The sequence below is a fragment of the Phytophthora parasitica genome (genome assembly GCF_000247585.1).
Source record: "Phytophthora parasitica INRA-310 unplaced genomic scaffold supercont2.77, whole genome shotgun sequence".
Taxonomy (NCBI): Eukaryota; Oomycota; class Peronosporomycetes; order Peronosporales; family Peronosporaceae; genus Phytophthora; species Phytophthora nicotianae.
In genome coordinates, this window is record NW_008649063.1 from 182,733 (window position 1) to 208,276 (window position 25,544).

A 25,544-nucleotide genomic window follows, 5' to 3' on the forward strand; every position below is an offset into this window, starting at 1 on the left:
TAGAACGTAGTGCGCAGAATGATTTCAAGATCGCTGGTCTCAGTAAGTACCAAGTCCTTTTACTCTCTTGGATCATTCTTTTTAACATCTTATATTTCCAGTGTTTCTTAAAGTGGTTGGTTTTATCAAATGAAGTCTCCAACACCAGCGCATTCTCCATCGTCGCCAATGTTCGACGCCTCGAATGAGAGGAAGCGAACGTAGCAAGAAGTTCGGTCAATAACCCCCTTTCATATCTATGCTCGAATGCCGTGAGGACACCGCCATGTAAAACAACCGTACTTCATAGTTCACTCTTCATTTTACAAGCAACAAGCCAACCACATCGCCTCACGATGAAAAGCGCCGCTGCATTCGCCACCTTCCTAGCGCTGGGTCTCTTCGTTGCATCGGACGAAGTTCAAGCTACACCTTCGCTTCGTGGTCTACGAGTCAATGCTGATACCCAAGCAACGGAAGACGATGAGAGCAGAAAGGATCACCACCACCACCACGTCAAGAAAGCCGTCAAGAAAGTCAAGAAGATCGCTATTCCGGTTCCCGTTCCCGTCGAGGTGCCGCAGCTCATTCCAGTTCCGGTCAGCGTTCCGTCGGCGGTGGTGGCGAACTCCAACAATGCTGTTGTAAGCTCGAACAACAATGTTGTTGCAGCCCCTGGCGCTGCTGCTGCTGCACCGGGTGCTCCCGGACCTGGTGCTCCTGGACCTGTGACTCCAGCCCCGACGATTCCAGGTGGACGTCCAGCACCAACCCCTGCAGCCACTACACCCGGAAGATCGAGACCCACACCAGCACCGACTGGCCAGGCCAATGGAGGAATTTCTGGTGCTCAACTACCCGCAGCACCAGTCACCGCACCTCAAGGCGGTGCTGCAGGCATGACCGGAGTTCCACCGTCGCCAGGCTTCGGAGGAAACGGTAACGCGTTCGGAGCTGGACTTGGTGCTCCAGGTGCCGGCAGTGGAATCCCCGCAAATGGTGGCGCACTCGCTGGCGGAGTTGGCAGCGGGTTAGCTGCGAACTCGATGGGAGGATTCGGTGGAGCGAATCGGATGGGTGCTCTTGGTGGCGGCATGCTCGGCGGTCCTGGAGCTGGTGCTGGTATGGGCGGGGGCTTCTTCAATGGAAACGGTGGAGGTGGCTTCGGTCAGCCAATGGGTGTCGGTATGCAAGGTGGCAACACGTTTGGTGGCTTCGGTGGTCAAGGCGGCGCAATGGGGAACTTCAACCAAGCTGGCAACAACGGATTTGCAGGTGTTGCTGGAGGACAGTTTGGCTTTGGAGGTGCTGCAGCGGGAGGTGGCAATAGCTTCGGCAGCGCAAATGCATTAGGAGGAGGCTTCAATCGTCGCAAGCGTCGTCGATGATCAATCGCAACTGAGCTGTTTGTACATATAGCTAGCAACGATTTGTACTCGTGACGCTATACTCTTGTCTTTAAATGTCCTCCTCCTCACAGATTGACAGAAGTCCGAACAAAAACGACAAACAGAAGTAAGTAGCTCGGTCTATATTGCAAAAAGGGACGTGAAGTGGCAAAGCCATTGTTTACATAGTAGCAACCAGCAAACCTTATCAGTGAGCAAACTGGCGCTTGTCGCCCGCAGCACGCTTACCGTAGGGGTTATCAGCACTAAATGCGTGACCGGAGCGCTGGAACTTGCCACCACGCGAACTGCCATCGTTGTCGAAGGACGTGCCCTTGCGTTTGCCAGTCTTGCCATTCGTCTTCACAGGAAGCGTCACCTTGGGCGGAACCTGCAGTCCGAATGACTTGGCCACCCCCTGCAAGTCGAGACGACCAACATCGAAAATGCCCTTCAAAGAATGCGAAGCGTACGCCAGCAGATATCCGCGGTAGGCATCCTTGGCGGACTTGTGCAAATAGTACGTCTTCTCCACGAGCTTCATGAGTTGAGATTCAACATTGGCGATCTTTGACACCGGGAATTCGTACTCGTTAAGCGCCACCTTTGAAGCCTTCAAGTACTTCAGGAAACCAAGCTCATCGGGCAAAAGCATAAGCAGCGCCTTACCCTTGCCCTTAGCACCACGAGCAGTACGACCCACACGGTGAATGTACTCGCGAGGGTCATCAGGCGGGTCAAACTGAATAATCCAGTCCACAGCAGGAATATCAAGACCACGCGCTGCCACGTCCGTACACAGCAAAATACCCGTCTTCGCGTTACAGAACTGGAAGAATGTGGTCGTACGCTTGTTCTGTTTTTGCTTGCCGTGAATGTCCAGTACGGGAATGTCAATGTAGTTGAGCAATTCACCGTAGAACTTGACAGCGCTACATGACGAGAAGAAAACCATCACCTTCTTCTTCAGATTCTTCTTGAGGAAAGTGAACAGAAGGAGAAAACGCTTGTCACTCGGCGTTACGACGTAACCCTGTTCCAGCGTGGCAACTGTGGCCTTCGTGTCTTCCTCCTCAACACCGACATACACAGGTTTCTCCTTGATGGACAAACGAGCGAGGTCTTCTACCTTCTTTGTCTGTGTAGCACTAAACAACATCGTCTGCCGCTCCTTCGGAATGCACTTAATGATCTGGCGCATTTCCTCCTCAAAACCAATAGACAGAATGCGATCAGCTTCATCGATCACGAGAATCTGCAGGTTGTGGTAGATGAATGCCTTCGTGTTTTGCAGATGATCCAGAAGACGACCTGGTGTCGAGATCAGGATGTTCACACCTTTCACCAGGCGCTCCGCCTCGGCACGGCGGTTGGCGCCACCCATAACGATACCGTGCGTCTGCGAATGGTATTTACAGATGTCACGTACAACGCCGTAAATCTGTAGCGCCAATTCACGCGTGGGCGAAATGACAATGCATCCCGTGCCCTTACGTGCCGTGAATCGCACCTTGTGCAGCAGTTCGACCGCCGGAATCAAGAACGACAGCGTCTTGCCGGAACCCGTCTTGGCCGCACCCAGCAGATCCTGACCGGCCAACAGCGGACGAATCGACTTCGACTGGATCTTGGTCATCTTGGTGAATCCCATGTCAGCCAGCGCCTTGCGGGTTGGTTCAGACAGTGGCAACGAGGCGAATTCCTCGCTGGAGAAGTAGCGCTCGTCCACATTACTCTCAGCCAGGTTGGTAGCTTCGGCAATGGCTTGCTCTGTCTCCTCGTCCTGCTCATCGTCCACATTCGCCTCGGGCTCCTGCTCCTCTTCATCCTGCTCCACAATCTCAGCAGGCTCAGCTTCTTGCTCCTTTTTGGCCTTCTTCGACTTTTTCTTCTTCTGTTTCTTGTCGCCAGCAATAGCGGTGGTTTCTACGTGCGGCGCCGCTACTGCGGCGACCTCCTTGGACTCTGCATCCTTCTCCTCCGACGAGTTCGTTCCTTTGCGTCGCGTCTTCTTGCCCATTTTACCAACTAGCGCCAACCAATCGACTGTGACGTTTCACCAAAAAATGAAACCCGCAAGCTCGTAGCCAAGCTCGTTAACGATTTTTGGCTGGTGGGGACGCAGTGTGTCAAATGATGAACGGGGATTGGCCAAAAACAAAACTTCGGCTATGTCCGATTTCTGGAATGTATCACCAGAGTGCCATCCACCGCACATCTGCTCCAACCCCCGTTGCATCATGCTTCGCCTCTCCACGCGTGCCCTGCGCCGCGCGCGCCTCACTGTGCCTCGCGACAACCAGATTACACTCTCGCGTTTGCCGAAGCATGTTCAGTCGCAATCCCGGGCTATGGGTTTCTTTTCGGACTTGAAAAACCAGCTCAAGAACGAGATGGAGAAGAACGAGGAGCTTAAGAAGTCCTTTGAGGAGCTAGAGAAGACCAAGGAACAGTTTAAGAACGTGGAAAAGGCCGCCAAGGAGAAGATGAGTGAGGTGAGCTCCATGACTGAAGAGGCAGCTAAGAGCTTTCAGGAGCAAGCTTCGCAGGCCTCGCAGAAGATCAAGGAATCCTACGAGGAAACTGCCAAGGCCGCTGCCGATGCTAAGAAGGAGAAAGAGGATGTAAAACCGGCGGACTCAGCGGATGCTTCTGCTGCTGATGATACCAAGAATGACGGTGCCAAGATGGAAGGAGGCGAGGTATGCTCAAAATATGTCTGTATCTTTTGACCTGACAATTGCAAACCGTTTAATGCTCTCACTTGTTTTTGACGTACAGAAACCTGAACCGACCGACGATTCTTTGGATGGTGCGCGTGCTTTTGTGAGAAACTTCTTCACCAGTATCGCCGCCCAGAAGAACAAGCTGATCCACCCGAGCAAATTCCCCAAGCTGCGGGACGAGTGGAAGGAGGCTGCGCAAGAGCTTTTTGGTAAGCGAGAAAAGCAGACGGTTGATGAGGCCCTGGCCTCGGTTCGAACCCCTTCGGTTCAGAAGCCACAGAAGTCGGAGGGTGAGGATGAGGAACCGACAGAATACACTGGCACCAGCGCTTTGGTGGCGGTGAAAGAGGAGGAGAGCGCTTGGCAGCGTGTGAGCGCTCGTTTCCGCGAAGCTCCGATTATTCAGGGTATTCTAGATGCTGCAAAGCAGGCGGCTAAGACGGAGGCCGGAAAGAAGGTTCAGCAGACGACGAAGCAGGTGAAGGACAAGATCAGCGATGCCCAGGAAGAGGTGTTGGAGGTTTGGGAGACCAGTCAGAACCCTTGGGTGTACCGATTGTCTTCGATCTATGACGGGCTTTTTGGCGAAACCCCGATGGGTGTTGCGATTAAGGAGATCCGTCGCGCTGAGCCCGACTTCATCCTTGAGGAATGGAAGGAAAATATCGAGGAAATTGTTTTGCCTGGAGTGCTGGAGGCGTTCCTTCGTGGTAACAGCCGTGACTTGAAGAAGTGGTTCGGTGAGGCAGCGTACTCTCGTGTGAACATCGCAATTCGTGAGCGAAAGTCGGAGGGCTTGGTAATGGACCCGCACGTACTCAGCATCGACAACGTGGAAGTCATTGAGGCTACGGTACGAAGTTGTTCATGTTCGGTGATGTTGTGATGCTTCATGCACTAAAACCATGTTGTTATATAGGCTGAAGACAAGCAGGCCCCTATCATCCTGATGCGTTTCCAGGCACAGCAGATCAACTGCATCCGCAACCGTGAGGGAGAAGTTGTGGAAGGATCCGAGGACGAAGTACTGGCCTACTACTACATCTTTGCCTTCCAGCGCGACTACGATGAGGAGCAGGAAACCCTCCGTTGGAGAATCGTGGATCTTCACATGCAGCGTGGCGGACGGTATTATTAGAGAGGCAGGGAGAATGGCTAGATGCACCACGAACCTTACCACCACGGCCCACCTTCACCTGACGTGTGTGGTGTGAGTGAATAGACAGACAAAACGCAGCGTACGTATACACTGAAATCCAGCAACTTCAACTATACTTCAACTATACACGTTTCCCTGACCATCACTCTGTTCCGCATTGCCGCCTTCACTTTCGAATCCGCGCGGTCAAGCACAGCAGACGCCCGGCGTAGTAGCACGATATTATGGGCATCTCAAGGTGCAATACATGCTGAATGGGGAGAGATTGACGAAGCCTCGACTGACCTACACGAGCTCCTGTGCAGTGAACGTAGTGCAAGGGGAACGGGGCTACAGATGGCAGCGACACTGCGCGTAGTCGACAGCGACGACGAAGAACATGACAGCTTGCGCTCGTATGAGCCGATCGACCTGCTTCAAGATGCTGGAGTCAAACCAACAGACATCGCCAAGCTCAAGAACGACGGCTTCGCAACCATCGGGCAGCTTTTCCAAGTGTCCCATAAAAGGCTATTAGACGTGAAGGGGATTAGCGAAGCCAAGAGAGTCAAGGTATTGCACTGTTACTTCAGACATGTTGTACAAGGTCCTTTGACATGGCGTGGCGTGTGATCAGCTCCTTCAAGCAGGCAAAAAGGTGTTTCTTTTTCATTGCAGATGGGAATTCTATACACTAGAGCTAACACTCCAATGCTGGGGAACCACAGATTATGCCCGAAAAGAGCGGATTTGTGTCGGCCAGCGCACTTTATCAACAGAGTCAAAGCAGAATCTTTATCACCACTGGATCACAGCGTAAGCATGACTTCATTTGAGCGTTCTGCGCTACGCTAAAGAAATACTTCTATTTTATTGTTTACAGGGCTAGATCAAATTCTTGGGGGAGGTGTGGAAACAATGTCCGTAACAGAGGTAAACACAAACGAAGCTCTAACATGTGAGTGCTCCTTCTTTCTAGACTGAACCATCGTTTGCTTTGCGTAGGTACACGGAGAATTCCGAACAGGCAAAACCCAATTGTGCCACACTGTACGTTCATCAACTTTATTGCTGGCAGTAGCACTTTAACAGCCATAGTCTAGCGAGATCGCTTAATCGTCTGTGATTCCTGTAGCTCTGTGTGACAGCGCAATTACCTCGTTCTTGTGGTGGAGGGGCAGGTATGATCGATGCAAGATCTAACCACAGCAAGCAGAAATTGTTTACATTTTCTTTTTTGAACAGGGAAAGTTGCCTTCATCGATACCGAGGGAACTTTTCGACCGGTACAGTTGAGTGCTCGTTACCGTTCCAGCATACCAGTGGCTAAATATTGTGCTCTTGGTAGAACCGCGTCGCTGAAATCGCCAAAGAAAGATACAATCTGGTTCGTACTATCAAGTGGATTGCTGGTATTGAATTTTCTCGATGTCTGACTGGCAATTGTTTCAGGACCCAGTCGATGTCCTTGACAACATCATCGTGGCTAGGTAAGATATTAATTTCAGCAACAGCAACTAGAGTGGAAACGCTAAATGCACGCACAGAGCTCATAGTCACGATGCTCAGATGGCCTTCGTGATCAAGCTTGGCGTTATGTTCGCGGTAAGCATTTTTGAGGACCTATGCGATAGCAATTCTGCTTCACCACACTTACGTCTTCCTTGTACAGGACCCTGACCAAGGACCATTTCGCCTGCTGATCATCGATTCAGTGACCGCGTTATTTCGCACGGACTTCTCTGGGAGGTAGGAACGCATTTCATTGCTTCATGATAGATCAAATTTTAATTTGTCATGACGATGCGATAAATAGAGGCGAACTCAGTGAAAGACAACAGCGGCTGAATCAACATCTTGTTCGGCTTGTAAAACACGCAGAGGTAGGTTCTTTAGCACTATGAAATGGTGCGTCAGACTAATAGCCCTCCGTAGGAATTCAATATTGCGGTTCTTTTGGTCAACCAAATGATGGCAGATCCCGGAGCAAATGCTCTGTTTGGCTCAGAGATGAAGCCTGTTGGAGGTCATGTGATGTCGCACGGAGTTCACACGCGTGTGCTGGTAAGCTATTCGAAATGCCAGGAAGAACAAGCATCGTTTCAGCTGAACAAACATTTACGATGCATTGTAGATGAAGAAAGGGCGGGCTGAAAATCGCTTCTGGTATGAATGAATCGGATTATGTTTCAAACCCATGTCTTCTGCGACTTGACGCCACTTTAAAACGTGGTGTTGTACAGCAAGATCATCGACAGTCCGTGGATGCCCGAAGCCGAGTGCTCTATTCAGCTTTATGCAGGCGGGGTGACGGATTCGGACGAATGAATCAAGCCACAAAAGCAGTCGCAACGCTCAGTGTGTGGTGTTTTGATGCTATTTCATTTCAGTCAAATAATTAATTTATCTCGTTTGCTTCAATAACGTACAATCTATCCGCGTGAAAATCCCTCTACATCACTGGTGCCGCATTTTCTTGCTTCTGGTCTTCAAGCATGTACCAGGTCGGGTTGAAGGAACATTCGACGTCGGGGTTAATATTTTGGATGCCGATCTTTAGCTCAAATGGTAGCGCTTCCAAATCCTCATTCGGAATGTAATCCAGATTCTGGTGCAGAACCTGCATAGCTAGGATCAGCAGCGTTGACGGTTGGTGTGTCATCGTGTAGCGGAAGACGTCATTGTTGCGCTCCACGCCATTGGATCCACCGAATACGAAGATGCGATCGTTGTGAACCACGCTCGTATGGAAATCACGAGCGTCCGGCTGGAAACCCTCCTCGTTGTAGTAGATTCGCCATTCACCAGTCCGCAAATTCAACTCGCTAAGCTCGTTCTGCCGCGATCCGCTGTCGTCGCGTCCTCCAAACATGATCAACCGAGAAGGGTCACTTGCCAGTTGTGAAATCGTGTGTGCGATGCGAGACTTTGGAATATCACCGCCGCATTCCACTTCGTGCCATACAAGCGTGTCCACATCGAGATAGTACGTGTCGATGGGCCCTTTAGGAGGATCGTACAGACCACCTCCCACGACATACATGCGATTTCCGACCATGGCCACTTGATGCTTGTACCGAGGGCTGGGGCGCTTGCCACCGGTCTCCTCCTTCTTCCAGACCTTGGTAACTTCATCAAAGACGTAGAGATCGTTCACGTATACGTGTCCGGATGTGCCGCCAAAGAGGTACAGCTTATTGTTGATAGCACACAGACTCTGTCCGTATCCCGGTGGCGGTTGCGTACCCTGCGCTTCGACAATCGTCCAGTTCTTATCGCGAATATTGAATTGTAACAGCTTGCCCATGTTAGTCTGTCCCCAGTGCGGCCCCGATCCGCCGAACAGGTATAGCTTCGTTTTGTCTGTTGAAGTGCACCAGGCGTGTGAAGCTCTGCCATCTGCAAGACAACCGGGTATATGGAATGAGTTAAACCGTCAAAACCAACGGAAAACGCGTTGCAGGAAGTCGTACCAGGCGATATGCCGTTAGACGTCTCGATGTGAATCCAATGGTGCCGCACGAGGTCAAATGCATAGATGTCGTTGTGGCAGTTCCCGTCGTTGTAGCCGCCGAACACGTACATCATGTCGCCAACTATGGTAAACAGCACAACGTATTCGTTAGCATGTAGCTTATGGACAAGTCTCCGAAAGTATAGAACGCACCAACTAGAGACGAGTGACCGCTGCGCACTGGCGGGCGGTGACCGGATGTGGAGATCTTGGTCCAATTCGACGGCGAATCCTCTGCAGATAATTACAACAACGGCACTGATGTCAGCGGGCTGGCCAATGAGTATATCACAAACTACCGCATCATCCCAGACTTACCCAGCTCGTCTTCCTCGTAGGACAGTTCGGAGCCGAAGCCGAAGCGGCGCGCAATGGGCGAGTTAACCCAGCGCGGGCTGCGGAGCAACTTGAACAGGTCGTCGAACATTTCGTCGTCCCTCCGAGTGCTTCGTCAGGGAGGATGTTGCGAGCAGGAGGCGGCAGGTTTGAATGTGCTGCCCGCTTGGTCGTTTTCGCTCTCTTTTGGTGCGAGTGCAACTTTGGCGTTTGGCTTCTCTGATCGATTCTATTCTTGGATCTTCCAACCCAACCGACATAATTTTAGAACAACTTGAAGTTTGTATGCACAGCACCCGCTCTATAGCCGTTTCTTCAAGTAGCCGATATGAATACGTAGGAGTTTGGCGTCTTACTCAAAAAGCTTCACACCGGTTTGAGGATGAGGATATGTGCGACGTGGAGCATGTCTCCTGCCGTAGTTGTCAAGCGAGGAATCTAAAAGCAACATCGGCTGCTGCCCATATACCAAACATTGTGTCTACCAAACTAGCGTTTCTAGGGCACATGCAGTCTACAATCTGCATTGCAGACGCACTGAACATTGCTTTGGCAACTCCTCGACGGACGTCATGTCTGCCATTGCAACTCGTGCGTACATGCACCGCAGCACCTTTTGACGACGAGGGGGCGCACGAAGCGGCGATCGAGGGTGGACTATCCAACGCCAACAACGCTTTGATCTCCCCATATGTTTCGGGACTACTTGGCTACGAGCGACTTGGTCTCCCACTTTAGCGCCAGCGCTCGATCTTATTAGTGTACCTCTGTACCCCGGTTACGCTCGCTCGCGGTTATTATCTTTCGATGGAGGTGAAGGCGGCAGGCAAGTCGCAACGCAAGCGGCTGCAGCGGCAGCTGGAGTTTTATATGAGCGAGAGCAACCTCCGCCAGGACAAGTTCCTGCAGCAGACCATGGACGAAGAGGGCTTTATTCCCGTGCGCGTGTTCCTGTCCTTCAACAAGTACTGCTGGCTGCACAACTTGGTGCCCACTTGGCTGCTAACTGATGAAATCCATTGCATAAACAGATTAAAGTCTCTCAATGCAACGGAGCGCATGATACTGGATGAGGCCGAAAAGTCGTCGACGATTCGAGTTGATCGCGCGAGCTGCTGCATCGCTCCGAAGGTTGTGCCGGTAGCTGGCCAGGATCTCCAAGCTGGTACGACGGTCATAAATGTGTGACCAAACGATGCTATAATAACTGATGAAGCTGACCTCTCTACTGCAGACGCCCGCACTATCTACATCGACAGCTTCAGTGCGACAGATGACCACGATTCGCTACGGCGAACCTTCGCCAAGTTCGGCAAGGTAAACCTGGTGAGTCTGCCCAGATTCCCCCAGAGCAAGAAGTTCAAAGGGTTTGGCTTTGTGGAATTCTCCGATCAAAGTGCTGCCAACAACGCTTCTGCCAAGTCCTCGGATGCTGATCTGCGCGGAATTCGTGTCATGAGCAAGACGCGATGGATCCAGATGAAGGAACAGTTGAAGCGGCAGCTGTCCTGTCCAGACGGAGACTTAGCAACAGGCAATGATATTGACAAGGTAGACAGCGCTAGCACGCCAGATAACTCCTCTACTTGCGATGTAATGAGTAATGCCGCTGGAAAGAAGAAAAAGAGGCGCCGAAAACGAGCGGTGGGCGGTGGTCATCTTCACTTCGGCGATGACGAAGGGGGAGAGGAAGGAGCTTCTGGTAGTGAAGACAACCGTGAAGCGACAAAAAAGCAAAAAACATGAAGTGTGAAAATCACCTTCATTAAATGCGGTATGTAGCGGGATCAACATGCTCGAGGTCGTACAGGTGAGCGATCTTCTTCATCATTTCTTTTCGGCTCTTGCTTGTGGCGTTGTCAAACAAAAGATCGTAGAGCGAGCTGAGATTGAACACAACCACGCCGTTGAGGAACCGCTTTGGGTTTGACCTGATCATCCGTTCCAGCGCAGCCACGGCCGCCTTGACGTCGCAACAGTAAAGCGCACAGATTGCGTAGTTGTTGACTGCCGAGCAAACGACATCTTCCTCGAGGAAAAGCTCCGCATCGGAGTTCTCGGCAGTCGCGCTTTGTGCATTCTGCATATACAGAATGGAATCAAACGCACTCAGCGCTTCCTGCAGCTTGTTCTGTGCGAAGAATAGCAGACCGTCGTTTAATAGCACACGTGCTTCCAGCTCTGCCAGCACTTCCGCCGTTACACCGGCGCCATTGCCACTCCCCGTCTTTAGCTGACTAGTGTGATAGCGAGCGGCTTCGAACAACTTTTCTGCTGCTGTCAGGTCGCCCATCTGTAGACGGATACGCCCCACGCGGGACAGCACAACAACTCTTTCTGCATCCTCCAAGAATTTAACCTATTTAGACATGTCATTGGCATCAGCGTAAGTCCTCTGTACAATATGAGAGAGCTTTTTTAAATGCCGGCACGTACATCAATGTGAGAGCAGATACGCAAAGCCAGCATGAACTTTTGCTGGTGCACGAGGTGGTTCGCAAGTGCAAACTGTGCGATTCGTAGCCATTGCGCGGCTACTTTCAGATCAACATCCAGGAGAGCAATCGTCTCGTTCTGCTGAATTGCGCCTCTCAGCCGCGTTATCAGGTGAAATAACTGCTTTTCGTGGCTCGCAGACTTTCCTTGACACTTGCTCAGTAACGCTTGAAGGAGAAGCAGACGAATTGGTACAAAAGGAGTGCCCCCTACCACAGATATTTCGTCAAGATCACCGATTTGGTCCAGCACACTTGCCGCATTGTCGTAGTGTCCTTCCTTAATGAGTCCGGCAAGCCACCAGGACTTGATCTCCAGCGTCACATTAATATCTTTTGGCGGGTTCTGCAGCATTGACAGGGATTTTTTCGTCAAAGATTTCCACCGCTTCTGTGCATACAACGCTTTCAGCCCTTCAACCGTGTCTGGGATATCTGCAAGAAGCAACTTGCTAGCGGGAGGGGTGGCATTCTCAGATTCTGCAAAACGCTCGTCAACTGGCATTTTCAAAAACTCATCGACAAGTGCGTCTGAAGATGGAGCGTCAACCGTAATTTGAGGGGATGTCGGAGGAGGTGCCGGTGATGCAGAGGGAACTGATCTTGACGGGGAGGGGATCCTTCGTGCGTCAGGGAACAGCGATCCTGGCGTAGGTGCTTGTGCAGGAGGAACACGGAAAGATTGCGACCGGGTGTTGTCTGCATAGCCCAAAAATGGTGCAGCAGGAGGCGGTGCTTGTCCAAATGACCGTGAGGACGACTGTTGCTGTTGCTGTTGCTGTTGTTGCTGTTGGTACAGGGAGTGTTGCTGGTTAGCACGAGGGTGGGATGGAGGAGGAAGGGACTTGCTAAATGGCGAGGGTGTCGGGCTCTGAGAAGAATTCAGCGACGAATGCCGCGATAGATGAGGGGCAGTTGATGTCGACGCTTTTTCTGGGCTGCGGAACAAGCTCTCGTAGTTGTCTTGCTGGCTTGATTGCCTTGGCGCAGAAGCCGGACCGAATAACTCTTCAGACAATGTTCCACCACCTCCGCTTGGTACTTCATTGGGCCCGTGCTGCATCTGGAATGATCCAGAAGGGCTGCCAAACGGGTCGGTGCTGGATCGATACCGTTGTGAAGGCGCGGGCGAGGTTTGTCCAAAGAGGTCGGCTGCAGATTGCGCTGGTGGCGGTGCGGTTTGTCCAAATAAATCACTGGCTGTATCTTGCTGGGCAATAGGTCTGTCGCCAAAAAGTGACGGCGACGGATCGGATGAAGTGCTGGCCATCGACGCCGATAAATGACGCTGCGGAACGAGGGGCGTGGACAATTGTGTTGGAGCAGTGCGCACTGCGTGACCTGAGTAGCGCAAGCAAACACAACATGAATGACATAATTCTGCGATCTAGAGCAAAGAAGCAAAGCTCACCAGGAAATTGCCCAGGCCCGCCAAACCCAGGCCGAACCTGATTCACCATCGCTACAGGACTGAGGTATAATACATGTACAGAGATTATCACAGTGGACAAGTGAGAACAGCGGCACGTTGGCGTAGCACAGTAGCGAAGAAGAATCTACCCGGACGCAAACGGAGAAGCCCTCGTTATCGAAGGCGTGGCAGTCCCGCTGGTATTGGCTGGGTCTTGCATCTGCGGTTGCTGCGGGGGGAAGCGGCCTGCCATCGTAGCAAAACTACGATGATTTGGATTTTGTAAACAAAATACCGTAATTTTTTGTAAGAAAAATTAGTCTATCAAAATTACGCCAAAGTCACTGTCAGGGGTATGAACACGTATTACATGTACACGAAGGAAGCAACGTAAGTGCATCTAGCAGAACTTCTGCGTGGAGATAATTTAAAAAGCGGGCGTTATTCAAAAAGTATTGATTGGATAGCAACAGGTACGAGCTGGAGGAGTCGAAGCCGAGAGGTTGATGCAGCTGGCGCGAGACGATAAACAAGCACACCCTGATAGGTTGTGTGCGCAGGCAGATTTTGCTCAGCCTTCGTTTCTTCGTCGCGTGAATGCTTAGTACGGGCGGTATCGGTCCGATCGTCCGCCAGAACCTCCTTGAGCACCACCGGAGCCTCCTCCCTGGCGATAGCCGCCGCCATAACCGTAGCCACTAGCAGCAGCCCCTTGGCCGCCCTGGCCTCCCTGCTGGGCTCCATCTTCACCGTATCCCCCTTCTTCTCCACCTGCACCACCTTCCTGACCGGCACCTTCGCCACCAGCACCGGCACCTCCAGCACCATAGCCGCCGTAACCTCCGTAGCCACCGTAGCCGTAGCCACCGCGACCTCCATAGCCACCATAGCCATAGCCGGCATATGACTGCGGGTAACCTCCGTAACCACCAGCGCCGTATGCAGCAGCACCACCATAACCACCTCCGTAGCCGCCACCGTAGCCGCCACCATAACCACCGCCGTAGCTTCCACCATAGCCACCATAGCCACCACCATAGCCACCGCCGCCGCCACCACGACCCCCTCCACCTCGCCAGCCGCCTCCGCGGCCTCCACGGCCACCACCATAGCCGCCACCGCCACCACGGGCTTCCTTAGGCTCTGCGCGCTTAATCTCGACGGTCTTGCCGTGAATTTCGTGGTTCTTGCTGATCACTTCAGCTACTGACGACTAAACAGGAAATAGACAAACGAGCGTTAGATGCAGGCTCTTAGGCCTAAATGCGCCGACATTTCCAACGCACCTCCTCCTCGAACGTGATAAAGCCAAATCCACGTGAGCGCTGCGTGTCGCGGTCGATCATAACCACGGCATCTGTGATCTTGCCAAACTCCTCAAAGTAGTGACGGAAGTCCTGCTCCGTTACGGTGGGGGCGAGACCACCCACAAAGATTTTCTTCTGCTCCGTAAAGCCACCGCTGCTGTATCCGCCGCGTCCGCCGCGGAAATCGCTACTACATTACATCAGATAGGAACACGGCAAGTTAGTCGACGCCGTCATACCGGGCAGGGCCGTGATCTGTTTGCTTGCTTGCTGCTACACAGTCTAATTCTATGCCAAAGCCCCTCCAGATGGAGAAGGGCTGGACGGAGAGAGCGAGGGTCGAGCATGATGGGCCACAAGGAGGCGAGCAAACGCCATTCTTTTATGTTGAGTAGGTGATTTCTCTTGTTCTTGTCCTGTGCTGCTTGCTCTCTCTCTCTCTCCCTGCTTCCTTCCTGCCCTTCTCTGTCTGTTTCTCTCTTTTTTTTTGCTTTCTTCTCTCTCCAATAAATAAATAAATAGTACAGGCAGCAGCCAGCCTTGAGTCTTCCACTGCGGGGCGTGGGGTGATACTAACCTCGAGCCCGGCGCCGTTCGCTCCCTTGGAATCGCGCGTTTCACCTCCACCGTCCGGCCGTCCAGTGTATGCGTCTCGTCCAGCACGCGGTCAATCGCTGCATCAATTACAGCATAGTGTCAGCATAACAACTCAATAAAGTGTCTGCACATTTGTCTCGTGTTTTCTACCTGTGGCGTCAGCGAATGTCACGAAGCCGAAGCCTCGTGGCTGGCCCGTGTACTTGTCCTTCATCAGCGCCGCGTCCGTGAGCGCACCATACTTGCCAAAATGTTGGCGCAGTGTGTCCTCCGTGGTCTCCCAAGACACGCCGCCGATAAAGAGCTTGCCTGGCTGCGCACTGCTTCCGTTCTTGTCGTAGCCATGGTGGTGCTCCATAAGTTGCTGCGGATGTTGGCCACTACTCTGTGCGTAGTCCCCGTACCCACCAGGCGCGTTGTACTGAGGCTGAGGCTGAGGCTGTTGCTGGGTCTGAGTCGGTTGCTGCTGCTGTGCGTCCAGGTCGTCCGGATTGCTAGCCAGAGCGCGGATCTCATCGTCGTCCTCAGCCTCGTGGTTCGGCGCAGACACCGCAGCCGCGTGGTTGCCCCCCGTGGGCGTCTGCTGGATGTCTACCACAGGCTCCTCCTGCTCGTACACGACGCCCAGCCCCTCCATAGCGATCGATGATGTCCGTCGGCCTTTTTCGCGAATGTATGGGCATGACTATCCCCCCAGTCTAACCCGCTTCCCTCCAGTCTTCCCATCACAGTATACATATTCCAAGTATTACCGTTATAGCCTGCCTTTAAAGACTTGGCATAAACGTTTTAACCAATCCAATGAGCTCAACAACTACAAAAATAGCCGTTCAACATTTCAGTACCTACAATAATAGCCAGCAATGTCTTGAACATGGCTACATTTGCATCTTGGAGCGTTACAAAATGCTGAACAAGACAATATGGCTGGAAGCTATCGAGCGCAGCAGGAAATGGAGCTGCTGCGATAGGTGTTAATCACCACAAACCAGCCATGATGACGGCTGTCCCTCATTGGAGCGACGCCCCGGTAGCGAGCACTCAGGAGCGTAAATGGGCAGCGCATGCAGAGGGACAAAAGTGACAAGTCTATACAGCTGAGACGTGCTTTCTCCTTTTCGCGGATGGCGAGTCCGGAGGTGGAAACGCAGTGACAGCACGGCAGTTGAATAAATCCCGCCCATGTCGCAGTTAGCGAGCAAAAGTGGCAGGCTTGAAGGCTTTGTGAATACCGGGATAGCAGGTTTGGATCTAAAGACGCTGCTGCCCGGTGCATGAATCGAAGTAGCTGGTACTAAGCGGAGTAACGGATACCAAGCTTACTGTGGAACATACAGACACCCTGCCTGGGAAATGAGAAAGTGTGTTCCGAGTTCGTCTGCAGATCCGGACAGCGCAGGATTTCCTGCCACCAACGTGGTTTTCTGCCCCGCATCGATCAGATCCGAAGTCTAAAAGTACCGATATTCGCTTTTGGATACGCTCTTACTACTACTTGTAGTATTGCTTAATGAAATCCACGTCTGAAGTATACTCGTTTATTGCCGCTGTTGTGTTTTAACGTGCAACAAACAATTACTACAGGCATGTTCGAAAGAAGAGAAAAATGAAGATTGATTTGATTGCGATTGATCAGGGTTAAAAAGCTCTTAGATTTCAATCTACACATAGGCTTCAGAGTTGGATTATCTTGTAAACATCATTTCAATCGCGAAAACATACCCGTGCTGCAAGTTGAGAAGGTCAGCGCAAGGATGACTTTTGCTTCTCTACACATTAAGAGCCACTACAGCCCTTCAGAGAGATTCCCATTATGTCATATTCATCACTCCTTCCAGCTTCGCGGTGCACGCACAACAGGATGACTCACTAAATTCAAAACATACAATTCTTGGTCGTGGAGAATCAGATAGGAGCGAAAGACTTTGATGGAATGTTATCAACAGCAGCCTTGGGAGCGTTCAGTTGAACTATGCATATTTGAATCATCACCTTCTCGCACGACACACACTCACTCACAGCACACAATAAACAAGCTCAGTTGGAAGGCAGCAGAAAGTGATTTTGTTTTCAGCAGCAACACGATGATCGCCTCAAACAAACACAGATATCCTTTCTTTCATCCTCGCTTACATACAAAGATATACACACAGTGAAACAAAATGCGGACTCAGGCAGTATGAATACAACAGCAGTCCACACGGAGCAATTGCTTCTCGGAAGGTGTCCTAAGTTTGAGTGTCATCCTCATCCGCACGCACAGCTTAATATAAACATGAAATATACAGGCACACACCGTACCAGCATGCACAAGTGCATAGTATCGGATCGATCAAACTAGCACCAACGTCCTGGCAAAAGAACGTCGGGTCTTTCAGCTAAACTCAGCGTCGGTCGTATGGGGAAAGAAGTTTGTCCTATCATCTCGATCACGCGGGGTATTGGGGCTCCGGAAATTTGAATAACCTGCAATTGAACTGTTTGATGGACCTGGAAAATTGGTAGTGAGGTGTAACTGAAGACTATCAACAACGGCAAACTTCACAGCCAGTCGTTGTGTTTCGTTTCGGATAAGTACGAGCTCACTACGGTACGACTCAAATTATAATGTCTCTTGCGGTAGATCGCGTCTAGCTTTAATATGTGACGTGTGCCATTATTACGTTTTTAAATATTTTTATTATTGGGGCGAAGCCCCCTTTTAATCATGTGACTCTTATTTACTTACCCTTTACTGTTTTTACGGTATTAGTTTTTGAAATAGGTTAGGGTTATAATTTATAATCATGCGTTCTGGGGACCAAACTTACGAATTTTACCTCTGTTGAAGAACCTGCTCTGCGGGAAAGGTCAGCCAGCTTCAAGCTTCAAGTACTAAAAAGGGCAGGTGGGTCTCCTCTGTCGAAAGAGTTAACAGCCACTGAAACGAGGGTTATTTTTATTGCGACTTTTAAGGGGGTGTGATATTAGAGAGCCTAGGATTTGAAATAAAACGGTACTTTTTCGAAGAAGAATTATCGCGAGGCTTCTGTAGCCATCTTCCGGTGTACCCATATCTGCGAAAAATGTATCCATATTTGGCAGTGTAGCCACTAAATGAGAGACTAAATGAGGGAAATTCATTCCAATGGTTTATACTGTATTGTACGCGACATTGAACAATGGGCCAGAATCTACAGGGGTATAATTGGTACAAGATTTGGAAAAAACCTATATCGACATTTAGATATAGGGTCAAATCACGCGTTTACATTCTGATTTTGCAATCAGTTTTAATCAATTTCCTGCCGTTTTCGAGCTACATCAATTTTAAAATGGCCACTCCAAGAGGTGCAATATTCGATGGAAAGGCGCACCAAATTAAGATCTATGATTGGTCTAGATTTGTTGACATCCCGCCTGGAAACCCACTTGCCTAAGCAAGATAAAAACAATTAAATGTTTATAAAAACAAAACTTACCAACTTTGTTAAGATGGTCTTCAAGCCAACTCCGAAGTGACCGCGTTGTCGGCATTTCGTTGGTTAAGCGCTTGTGATACCCAGCTCCATCCATGTGGATGTTACAGCCACCGTATTGGTCCCTCAACAATTTACAAAGATTCTCGAACCACGCTTCAAACAACTCAGAGTTGAAGTTCCCGTGATAATCTTGATAATCTTCTGTTTCATCTTGTTTTCTTTTTTTTATGCATTCCAGCATTGTATTGAACCTTCCACAAACTTAGCGTAGGTTGTACGGCCTCTACTCGCCACAATACCTGCGGCAACAATGCAAGCACTACCTAAAATGTCAGTAAAAAATATAAATCGAAATAGTAAAACATAAAATACAAAATACCGATCTCCTTTTCCACTTTTGTTGTAGCGAATGTTGTCCGAGGATAGCCATGTCTGACCTCGAACATGGTTGGCATTGCAAAATGACTCGTCCAAGTACACCTCAGGTCGATCGACCGCTTCCCCAACTTGATTCGCAATTTTTTTTGTAGATACTTGTTTCGAAATGCAATATTCGCCTCAGAGTTTGCGTACATGTGCCTTTTTTTGCCTTTCACGTATCGAAAATCCAGCTCGCCTAAAACTCGCTGCATTGTACGCTCAGCAAGTAGAATCCCCGTCACTTCGTGCAGATGCAGGCTGATTCGGGTTGCAGTAGTTGGGCGTACAGCTTTATTTTCTCTTTCAATAAATTGACGGATTGTTGGCTCGATATCTGTCAGCTCATAATCTCGTTTTCGGCCTCTGTCATTTTCGCCAGCCTTTGTACAAATATTAATTGTTAAAGGTAGTTGTTACAATATCAGTTAAGATGTATTACCTCAAAATCTGTCGTTGGATTTTTATTTTTCTCGTTAACTACGGAATCAACTGTGTTGGGAGCACAGCGTAGGCAATGTAAAAACAACGTACTGACATTTTGATTGAATTATGTTAGCAAGCATGTTGAAGCGGTGTGTGTGTGTGTTTGGGGGGGGGGGGGGGGGGGGCTGCTCGACTGCTACAGTAGAGTGATTTAAGCGCTGAAAAATTGGCCGATCTTAACGCTGGTGAGCGTAAAGGTTTAGTTGATTGCATGGTGAGGCTAAAGACGCTGGAGCGACCCTCGCTAAGCGAGCTCAATAGACGCTCCGAATCATGAAGACGAAGTAAAAGCATACATAAGGCTGAAAAAGGTAGAGTAAACGTAGTTATGCAGCATATAAGCAGATTCATCGCTTCCATTGCTGCCAACAGGTGCAGATAAAGATGTCTTATCTTCGTTCTGCAGCGTAGAAAATTGGAATAAAGGGCCAATCGCATGAAATCCAAAACCAAACGTAACGTACCGAAATGCATGTTGAAGCAGTCTACTGCCAGGAGGCAATCCCGCAGCCAATTGAACTTGCGACCTATTTTGCAGAGTTCTCACTTTTGCTTTTGCACTTTGGAGCTCAAGCTCGTAGCCCTCGCAAAACTTCGCCTTTACTACCCGTACACAGTCGGCATGGAGTTGATCGACCGCCTGCGCAAAGCTGTCCTGCAGCAACGAGAGGACGAGGAGTTGAACTTCTTCACCAAAGTGAGCGACTTGAGAGACTTCATTTCGGCTCGAGAGCCTACTGCTGACGTGAACGTCACTGTCAAGATGTGCTGCTACAGCGCCGAACGATTGAGCCAGGATAACGGATTCCGCATTACACTGGTGAACGCCAATGCTCAGCCGATGTTCAATGAGGTCCAAGAAACGCTGAGCGAGCTGAGCTCCGTGATCCGCAAGCCGTTCATCGCCCAGATAACAGTCTGGGATTCGAAGAAGAAGATCGGACCACCTAAATCTGGGCGCATGCATTTTCGTGTTGGCGCTGTGTACGAGTTCAAGCAAGTACATAGTGTCGGCTACTTCTCCGACATTGCTAAGGGCAGTGTGCAGCTTGAGTAAGGTACCCCGGATCGGGTCGTGAAGAAGTTGGCTCCGCTCCTGGAGCGCAAGGTTGGACAGGAGCCGTTGGGACGGCACCCCAAAGCTCGAGCTCTGCTCCAAAACGACGAAAACGAAGAGCAAAAGCGTGACGAAGGTGGGGACACCACTGGGAGTTCGAGTATTCCTCGATTGGAGTCTGCTTCGAGTGGTAATATTCCAATGAAACGGGGTGCTGCAGCTGCGCGCGGGTAACGACAGCAAAACACCGAAGTGCTGGAGCTGGAGCAAGGAGTTCGTATCCTGCCGAGACGTATTATTGTGCTCCATTCATAAGAGTTTAGTTTGCAAGATGTAACGTTAGGGAGATCATGAGAAGAACGATACTCGCAGATGTACATGTATTGGTAGGACAGCTCGCACTGGCATTAACATGACCGATCACTATTGTACTTAAAGTTGTGAAAGGATGACGTGAAGTTGTTTAAGCGAAGTGGGCGTGAGAGTTGCTTGAAGTGACATTGAAGTCTATGAAGACGGCAAATCGAAGCTCATCACTAGAATTCTTTTAGATCGCAGCCAGAGAATTTACAAGCCCTTGGCGACTGCGAATCTCAACTTCTTTGAATTTTTTAAACACAAACACAAAACAGTAGAGGTGATGCCACGTCAGCAGTCTAAAATGGATCAGTTCTTGGTCCGTGGCGAGACCGCCGCCAATTACCAGCACGAGCGATGGAGTTCTAGACTGTATGTGAAATGTGTATGAAAACCCTTCTGAAATTTTTACTAATGAACTGTTCAAAGCTGGTCGAAGAGCGTAGTGCTTTGCAGGCTCTTACGGAGTACGAATCTATTGACCAGAATAAAGTTTTTATTTAGAACCAAACGAGTTCTCAACAAGGTAAGCTTCTGTAAATAATAAAGACTACCAAACTTGTATCTAACATCGTTTGCAGGACGAAATTTCTGAATGCAAGTGCAATCGTGGTGAAGATTGGACTGAAGTTTGTGGTATTGATTGTGAAAATCGCTCGGCACGTTTGATAATTGGTACAGTATAGCAACATTATTAATGATTGATCGTTGTACAGATGCAAGTCGAATGTGTACGAGGCAAATGCGTAACTGGAGGTCCCAGCAGCAACCAGCAAATGTAAAATGGTAGCAATGCTTTGCTTTCCGTAAAGAAACTTCACGACAAGGGAATTTCTCTATTTGCAAGCCAGCCAGTTTTGCCCGGCGCCTTCGTCTGCCAGTACACGGGAGAAATAATTAAAAGCTCAACCTATTTGCGCCGGGACAAGGTAATAAATTGTGTAAAATGATGAAACGGGCTCATTATTAACATTCTAGGTTTGAACTTCTTCATTAGGAGTTTAAAGGATCCACCAACTACTACGGAATGAGTCTCACGAAGGGCGAAGTTATCGACGCCCGTGCTTGCGGTGGCATCGCGAGATTCGCGAACCACGGCTGCAACCCTAATTGTGTGGTCGAGCGCTGGGAGGTGAATGGCGAAATCTGCTGTGGCTTTTTTCGCCAAGAGGTTTATTGAAGTTGACGAGGAAATTACGATTGACTATGGAGGGGGAAATGCAGCTACGAAGGTAAGAAAGTGTTCATTGACACACTTATGGATGGTGGGATTGATAACACGAAGGAATGCTATTGAAGAGCAGGATAAAATGTCTGTGTAGAGAATCTGGTTGTCGAGGATTGATACCGATGTAGGGCAGTTGAAACAGCGTTCACGCTTGATGCAGTGTTATGGTATGTATTCGCAATGTTTGAGTTTCTAATGCAATTCCACCTACCTACAAAATGAAGGCTGGACGGGTAGAACTGCCAAGGACTGCCAAGGATACGCTGTAATAATGAAAGCCGTCGAATGTAACGTTGTCGTTAGTAAGAAATTGGTGATCGCTTTTACAACTGACTTCGCAGGAATATATATCAAATGGCCGGGGAGCGCGCTTCAAGCTAATCAAATGGCGCCACGTAGTGTTCGTTGTTCAAGAGTTTAGCCTGTAGTGAAGTGCAAAGGTATCCTCTTCGTACGCGAGGGTGCCATCTACAGGTCAATTGGCTTTGAACGCCTTCCCAGAGCAAAGATGATATGTAGTGTGTGAAGTTCAAGTGCATGAAGTACTTAATAGGTGCGAAATCTAGAAGTCGAATGTCTTGGACGCAGTTGAATACTTGAAGAATGCTCAGTGATCGTCGCGGGCCAATCAAACGTCATCTAAACTTAAACAATGTAGTCTCAGCGTGAGGTTGTGGACCCGCTCGGATCTCAAAGTATTGTGCCTTTCTACCAAAACGCCCTCCGATTTATGGTCCTACGTAAGGCCTTTGCCCCTACGTAAGGCCCCGTAAAACCTACCCTGGGGGTGAGTAAAAGGCTGGTCTGTAACATAAAACTGCAGAGATATCACTCATGATAGTAGCATTGCGCTACTATTAACGTTAAAGCATCGTATTTAGACTTCCATGCTTAATACTGAAGAAATACCCACACAGCTCTCTACCTCTGCTTCCATAGCATCTCTTGCTGTAGTTGCCTTCGGTGGAGAGTGATTCCAAGTTAGCTAGACATTGCATTATGAATATCGACTGTGGTCTTAAAGCTAGTTCTAATTATTTGTGCACCCTCCCATGTCGTCCTCCAGCGGAGGGCGTACGTAGGAGGAAATGGCCACGAATTTAAGGCCATTCGGACCTTATTTCTAAATCGGCCCTCTTACATAAGATCGGAGCTCTTACGTAGGACTTGAAGCTACAAATACCAATGATTTAAATCATTTCAACCACCACAGCAAATCCTAGATGGAACCCTATCCTCCGCTTCTTAGGACCTACCATTTGGGGTCCGATTGGCCAAAGTTTGAGAAAGGCACAATACTACGATTCTAGTGCGCATGGGTGCTCGGATCTAGAAGGTTTTATCTGCTATAAACTGGCTGTAGTTCGCAGTCCAGTGTAGTACGCATTCATACTTCAAGGACAGGCATCCAATTCCAATCGAAACAAACATTTATGAGTTATTTTCCGCAATTCCGGTACTGCAATAAATATTGGAAATGCATCTTAGCCAAGTATCGTTTTTGAGCAGTATACTGCTGAGATAAATAATTCAGCAATATTTATGATAATGTTATGCTACTTAGAATTGTATGATTGTAACTGTGCCGAAAATAATAAATGAGGTCCACTGCTAGTCGTTGGAATTATTTTTGGATAAAAAACAGTAGTTCGAAAACAAATCACGTCCGATTGCACAGAGCACTGTGGTCGACATCCAGGCAACTTGGATTCGACACAACCAGAAGATTGGCAAAACAATCAACAGAGAGCAGTATTGCAGGATTTCAATCTATCGCGTGAGGTGAGAGCTAATGGTATGGATATTTAGTTTAGAAGCAGTACTAACAAGGCAATGTGTATGAAGATGGTAAAACCAACCCAGACATCTCGTGCTGCTAAAGCAGCAAGGCGAGCTCTCGCAGCGCAGTGGAACTCCACAGCGGAAAAAACGACGGACAACTGCAGCCCCAGTCGAAGCCATGGAAGTTGCAAGCACGATAGAGAGGCTTGCGCGTTACGAAGAAACAATGAAACGGAATGCGGCGGCACAACGTCAGCCCAGTAGTGTGAAGAGAAGCAAGACGAATTCGAAGACGCAATATGATGCTAACGGCCGTAGTGAAGATGCAAGAGGTATGTCTGCAAGCAACCATAAATACGATGGACTGCCGAACTAACTTAATTCGTATTTGTGCCCGTTACAGCATTCTACGCTGCTGTCGACGCCCCCTTTCTTCGGATATGCGGCAGTTGTGGAGAATTGACCAAATCGGAGCAAGCTGTAATGAAACGCTTCAATCCAGATGCAGCTTTGTACAGCCCGCTTTGTAACAATGAGGGCGAATGTGAGATTATTCCGGAGGCAATCGTGAGAGACGAAAGTAGCAGGACGTCTATGGTCTGGCTGTGTCGTCGGTGCGAAAACTCGCTACGAAAGAAAGAAGTACCGAAATTTTGCAAAGCTAGTGGTTTCCGGATAGCTGGCGCAGACGCCGCATCTCCGCGGCGTCCTCCCACCCGCGCCGATCCTCCATTCGAACGCGACGGTCCGGCTCCACTTGTTGACACGGCAGGGCATGCTCGCCATATCGTCGACCGTATTCTGAACCAAGCTGATCCCCGCGCCCCGCCCACGGATCGCGGCGCTCGACGCCGCGCCAATCTGATCCCCTCACAGCGCCGCTACTTGGTGCGCTGGTTGGGCCTCATGCCGGATAGCTGGGAGCCTCGTGACGTCCTCCTCGCTGATGTTCCGGACTGCGTGGAGGCGTACGAGGCGGTCCTCGCACCGGTGACGGATCGCGCTGAGGACGCGCCCGTCCGGCGCGCCTAGCCCCGTCCAAGGCTCGCTGATAACGTCCGATCACGTCCCTCTCCACTTCAGTCACAGGCACCGTCTCCACGGTGCGGCGCCACTCTTCACGATCCGGTCGCGCGACACCAAGCTCGCGCCAGTGCGGACACCCATCTTCGAAATGCGCGATGCAGCACCGACGATCTTGGTCCCACGACAGGCGACAGACTTGTCCAGCTAGCTCACCGACGGACAACCGAGCGCGATCAGCTTCACGCTTTTTCAACATGGTTTCGAACGCCTCGCGACCCTCCAGGTTTCACCGCTTCACGAACGCTGTCCACGCACGATCGAGCGACCTGATGGTCACGGTGGACGTCACCGTGACGGGCTTGCCACGCGTCGCCCGGAACCGTTCAAACAACCGCTTCATCTCGTCCGGGCCGCGCGTCGCGGAAGGCACTGCAATCGTGCTGTGCCCATCGTTCCAGCCTCCTCCTCCATCGTCGTCGCTTCTTCGCCAGCTTCTGCCATCTCGACTCCAAACGCCAAGTGTGGCGTGTTCTCCATCTGAAGTGGGGGATGGTGTGACGGGCCGCTGTCAAACAACAGCTACCGTGTCCACCACGGTAGCCAATCAACACGTAGAACAGAGTAAATGGCTGGCGCGGTCTCTTGTGTCGAGACCGCGTCGCTAACTATCAATCTCAGAGTCATATTTGCCTGCTTCCTCGATCCTTCCAGTGTACGCTACAGTAACGGTACTTCAGTCCCGTTACATGTTACATCACCAACATGGGATAAAACATCAAACAATTCAAACCATATGCAGACGCTGGTGCCGATACCGCTCCACACGCTGCTTCGATAAA

At 50.1% G+C, this 25,544-nt stretch overlaps 12 protein-coding genes across 16 annotated transcripts; 8 read left to right on the forward strand and 4 right to left on the reverse strand.

Moving 5' to 3' along the window:
• Window positions 1-308: 308 nt before the first annotated feature.
• PPTG_17987 (hypothetical protein) lies at window positions 309-1,419 on the forward strand. Its single transcript, XM_008915960.1, has one exon. The coding sequence runs from the start codon at window positions 336-338 to the stop codon at window positions 1,365-1,367; it is 1,032 nt and encodes a 343-aa protein (XP_008914208.1). The 5' UTR covers window positions 309-335; the 3' UTR covers window positions 1,368-1,419.
• Window positions 1,420-1,487: 68 nt separating this feature from the next.
• PPTG_17988 (hypothetical protein) lies at window positions 1,488-3,494 on the reverse strand. Its single transcript, XM_008915961.1, has one exon. It carries the CDS (start codon window positions 3,385-3,387, stop codon window positions 1,576-1,578), a length of 1,812 nt encoding a protein of 603 aa, XP_008914209.1. The 5' UTR covers window positions 3,388-3,494; the 3' UTR covers window positions 1,488-1,575.
• Window positions 3,495-3,607: 113 nt separating this feature from the next.
• PPTG_17989 (hypothetical protein) lies at window positions 3,608-5,231 on the forward strand (the record flags this gene model as incomplete). The annotated part of the gene is made up of 3 exons (XM_008915962.1): window positions 3,608-4,069; window positions 4,149-4,946; window positions 5,013-5,231. 3 exons carry the CDS (start codon window positions 3,608-3,610, stop codon window positions 5,229-5,231), a joined length of 1,479 nt encoding a protein of 492 aa, XP_008914210.1.
• Window positions 5,232-5,588: 357 nt separating this feature from the next.
• On the forward strand, window positions 5,589-7,559 carry PPTG_17990 (hypothetical protein; the record flags this gene model as incomplete). Its single annotated transcript, XM_008915963.1, has 15 exons — window positions 5,589-5,804; window positions 5,869-5,889; window positions 5,960-6,047; window positions 6,115-6,164; window positions 6,237-6,281; window positions 6,367-6,412; window positions 6,477-6,517; window positions 6,580-6,618; window positions 6,684-6,721; window positions 6,779-6,836; window positions 6,904-6,980; window positions 7,048-7,114; window positions 7,167-7,295; window positions 7,366-7,397; window positions 7,475-7,559. 15 exons carry the CDS (start codon window positions 5,589-5,591, stop codon window positions 7,557-7,559), a joined length of 1,032 nt encoding a protein of 343 aa, XP_008914211.1.
• PPTG_17991 (hypothetical protein) lies at window positions 7,547-9,307 on the reverse strand. The gene is made up of 4 exons (XM_008915964.1): window positions 9,064-9,307; window positions 8,899-8,979; window positions 8,705-8,827; window positions 7,547-8,630 (listed from the first exon to the last, which is right to left on the reverse strand). The coding sequence occupies exons 1-4, from the start codon at window positions 9,170-9,172 to the stop codon at window positions 7,684-7,686; spliced, it is 1,260 nt and encodes a 419-aa protein (XP_008914212.1). The 5' UTR covers window positions 9,173-9,307; the 3' UTR covers window positions 7,547-7,683.
• A 445-nt stretch (window positions 9,308-9,752) lies between these two features.
• Window positions 9,753-11,017, forward strand: PPTG_17992. 2 transcript variants are annotated; one of them, XM_008915965.1, is made up of 3 exons: window positions 9,753-10,046; window positions 10,113-10,246; window positions 10,316-11,017. In XM_008915965.1, the coding sequence occupies exons 1-3, from the start codon at window positions 9,889-9,891 to the stop codon at window positions 10,825-10,827; spliced, it is 804 nt and encodes a 267-aa protein (XP_008914213.1). In that variant the 5' UTR covers window positions 9,753-9,888; the 3' UTR covers window positions 10,828-11,017. The 2 variants fall into 2 exon arrangements, with proteins under 2 accessions (XP_008914213.1, XP_008914214.1); XM_008915966.1 differs by lacking the exon at window positions 9,753-10,046 and having other exon boundaries at window positions 10,054-10,246.
• PPTG_17993 (hypothetical protein) lies at window positions 10,712-13,278 on the reverse strand. Of its 3 annotated transcripts, XM_008915967.1 has the most exons (4): window positions 13,137-13,278; window positions 12,988-13,046; window positions 11,518-12,917; window positions 10,712-11,440 (listed from the first exon to the last, which is right to left on the reverse strand). In XM_008915967.1, the coding sequence occupies exons 1-4, from the start codon at window positions 13,238-13,240 to the stop codon at window positions 10,847-10,849; spliced, it is 2,157 nt and encodes a 718-aa protein (XP_008914215.1). In that variant the 5' UTR covers window positions 13,241-13,278; the 3' UTR covers window positions 10,712-10,846. The 3 variants fall into 3 exon arrangements, with proteins under 3 accessions (XP_008914215.1, XP_008914216.1, XP_008914217.1); XM_008915968.1 differs by having other exon boundaries at window positions 12,988-13,278; XM_008915969.1 differs by lacking the exon at window positions 10,712-11,440 and having other exon boundaries at window positions 11,475-12,917.
• PPTG_17994 lies at window positions 13,258-16,028 on the reverse strand. 2 transcript variants are annotated; one of them, XM_008915971.1, is made up of 4 exons: window positions 15,042-16,028; window positions 14,872-14,968; window positions 14,274-14,481; window positions 13,258-14,200 (listed from the first exon to the last, which is right to left on the reverse strand). In XM_008915971.1, the coding sequence occupies exons 1-4, from the start codon at window positions 15,526-15,528 to the stop codon at window positions 13,589-13,591; spliced, it is 1,404 nt and encodes a 467-aa protein (XP_008914219.1). In that variant the 5' UTR covers window positions 15,529-16,028; the 3' UTR covers window positions 13,258-13,588. The 2 variants fall into 2 exon arrangements, with proteins under 2 accessions (XP_008914219.1, XP_008914218.1); XM_008915970.1 differs by having other exon boundaries at window positions 14,274-14,484.
• A 3,849-nt stretch (window positions 16,029-19,877) lies between these two features.
• On the forward strand, window positions 19,878-20,312 carry PPTG_17995 (hypothetical protein; the record flags this gene model as incomplete). The annotated part of the gene is made up of 1 exon (XM_008915972.1): window positions 19,878-20,312. The coding sequence occupies one exon, from the start codon at window positions 19,878-19,880 to the stop codon at window positions 20,310-20,312; it is 435 nt and encodes a 144-aa protein (XP_008914220.1).
• Window positions 20,313-20,973: 661 nt separating this feature from the next.
• PPTG_24251 (hypothetical protein) lies at window positions 20,974-22,034 on the forward strand (the record flags this gene model as incomplete). Its single annotated transcript, XM_008915973.1, has 4 exons — window positions 20,974-21,041; window positions 21,174-21,195; window positions 21,667-21,801; window positions 22,026-22,034. 4 exons carry the CDS (start codon window positions 20,974-20,976, stop codon window positions 22,032-22,034), a joined length of 234 nt encoding a protein of 77 aa, XP_008914221.1.
• Window positions 22,035-23,857: 1,823 nt separating this feature from the next.
• PPTG_17996 (hypothetical protein) lies at window positions 23,858-24,711 on the forward strand (the record flags this gene model as incomplete). Its single annotated transcript, XM_008915974.1, has 2 exons — window positions 23,858-24,011; window positions 24,083-24,711. 2 exons carry the CDS (start codon window positions 23,858-23,860, stop codon window positions 24,709-24,711), a joined length of 783 nt encoding a protein of 260 aa, XP_008914222.1.
• A 323-nt stretch (window positions 24,712-25,034) lies between these two features.
• Window positions 25,035-25,370, forward strand: PPTG_24252 (hypothetical protein; the record flags this gene model as incomplete). The annotated part of the gene is made up of 1 exon (XM_008915975.1): window positions 25,035-25,370. One exon carries the CDS (start codon window positions 25,035-25,037, stop codon window positions 25,368-25,370), a length of 336 nt encoding a protein of 111 aa, XP_008914223.1.
• Between the last annotated feature and the right edge of the window lie 174 nt (window positions 25,371-25,544).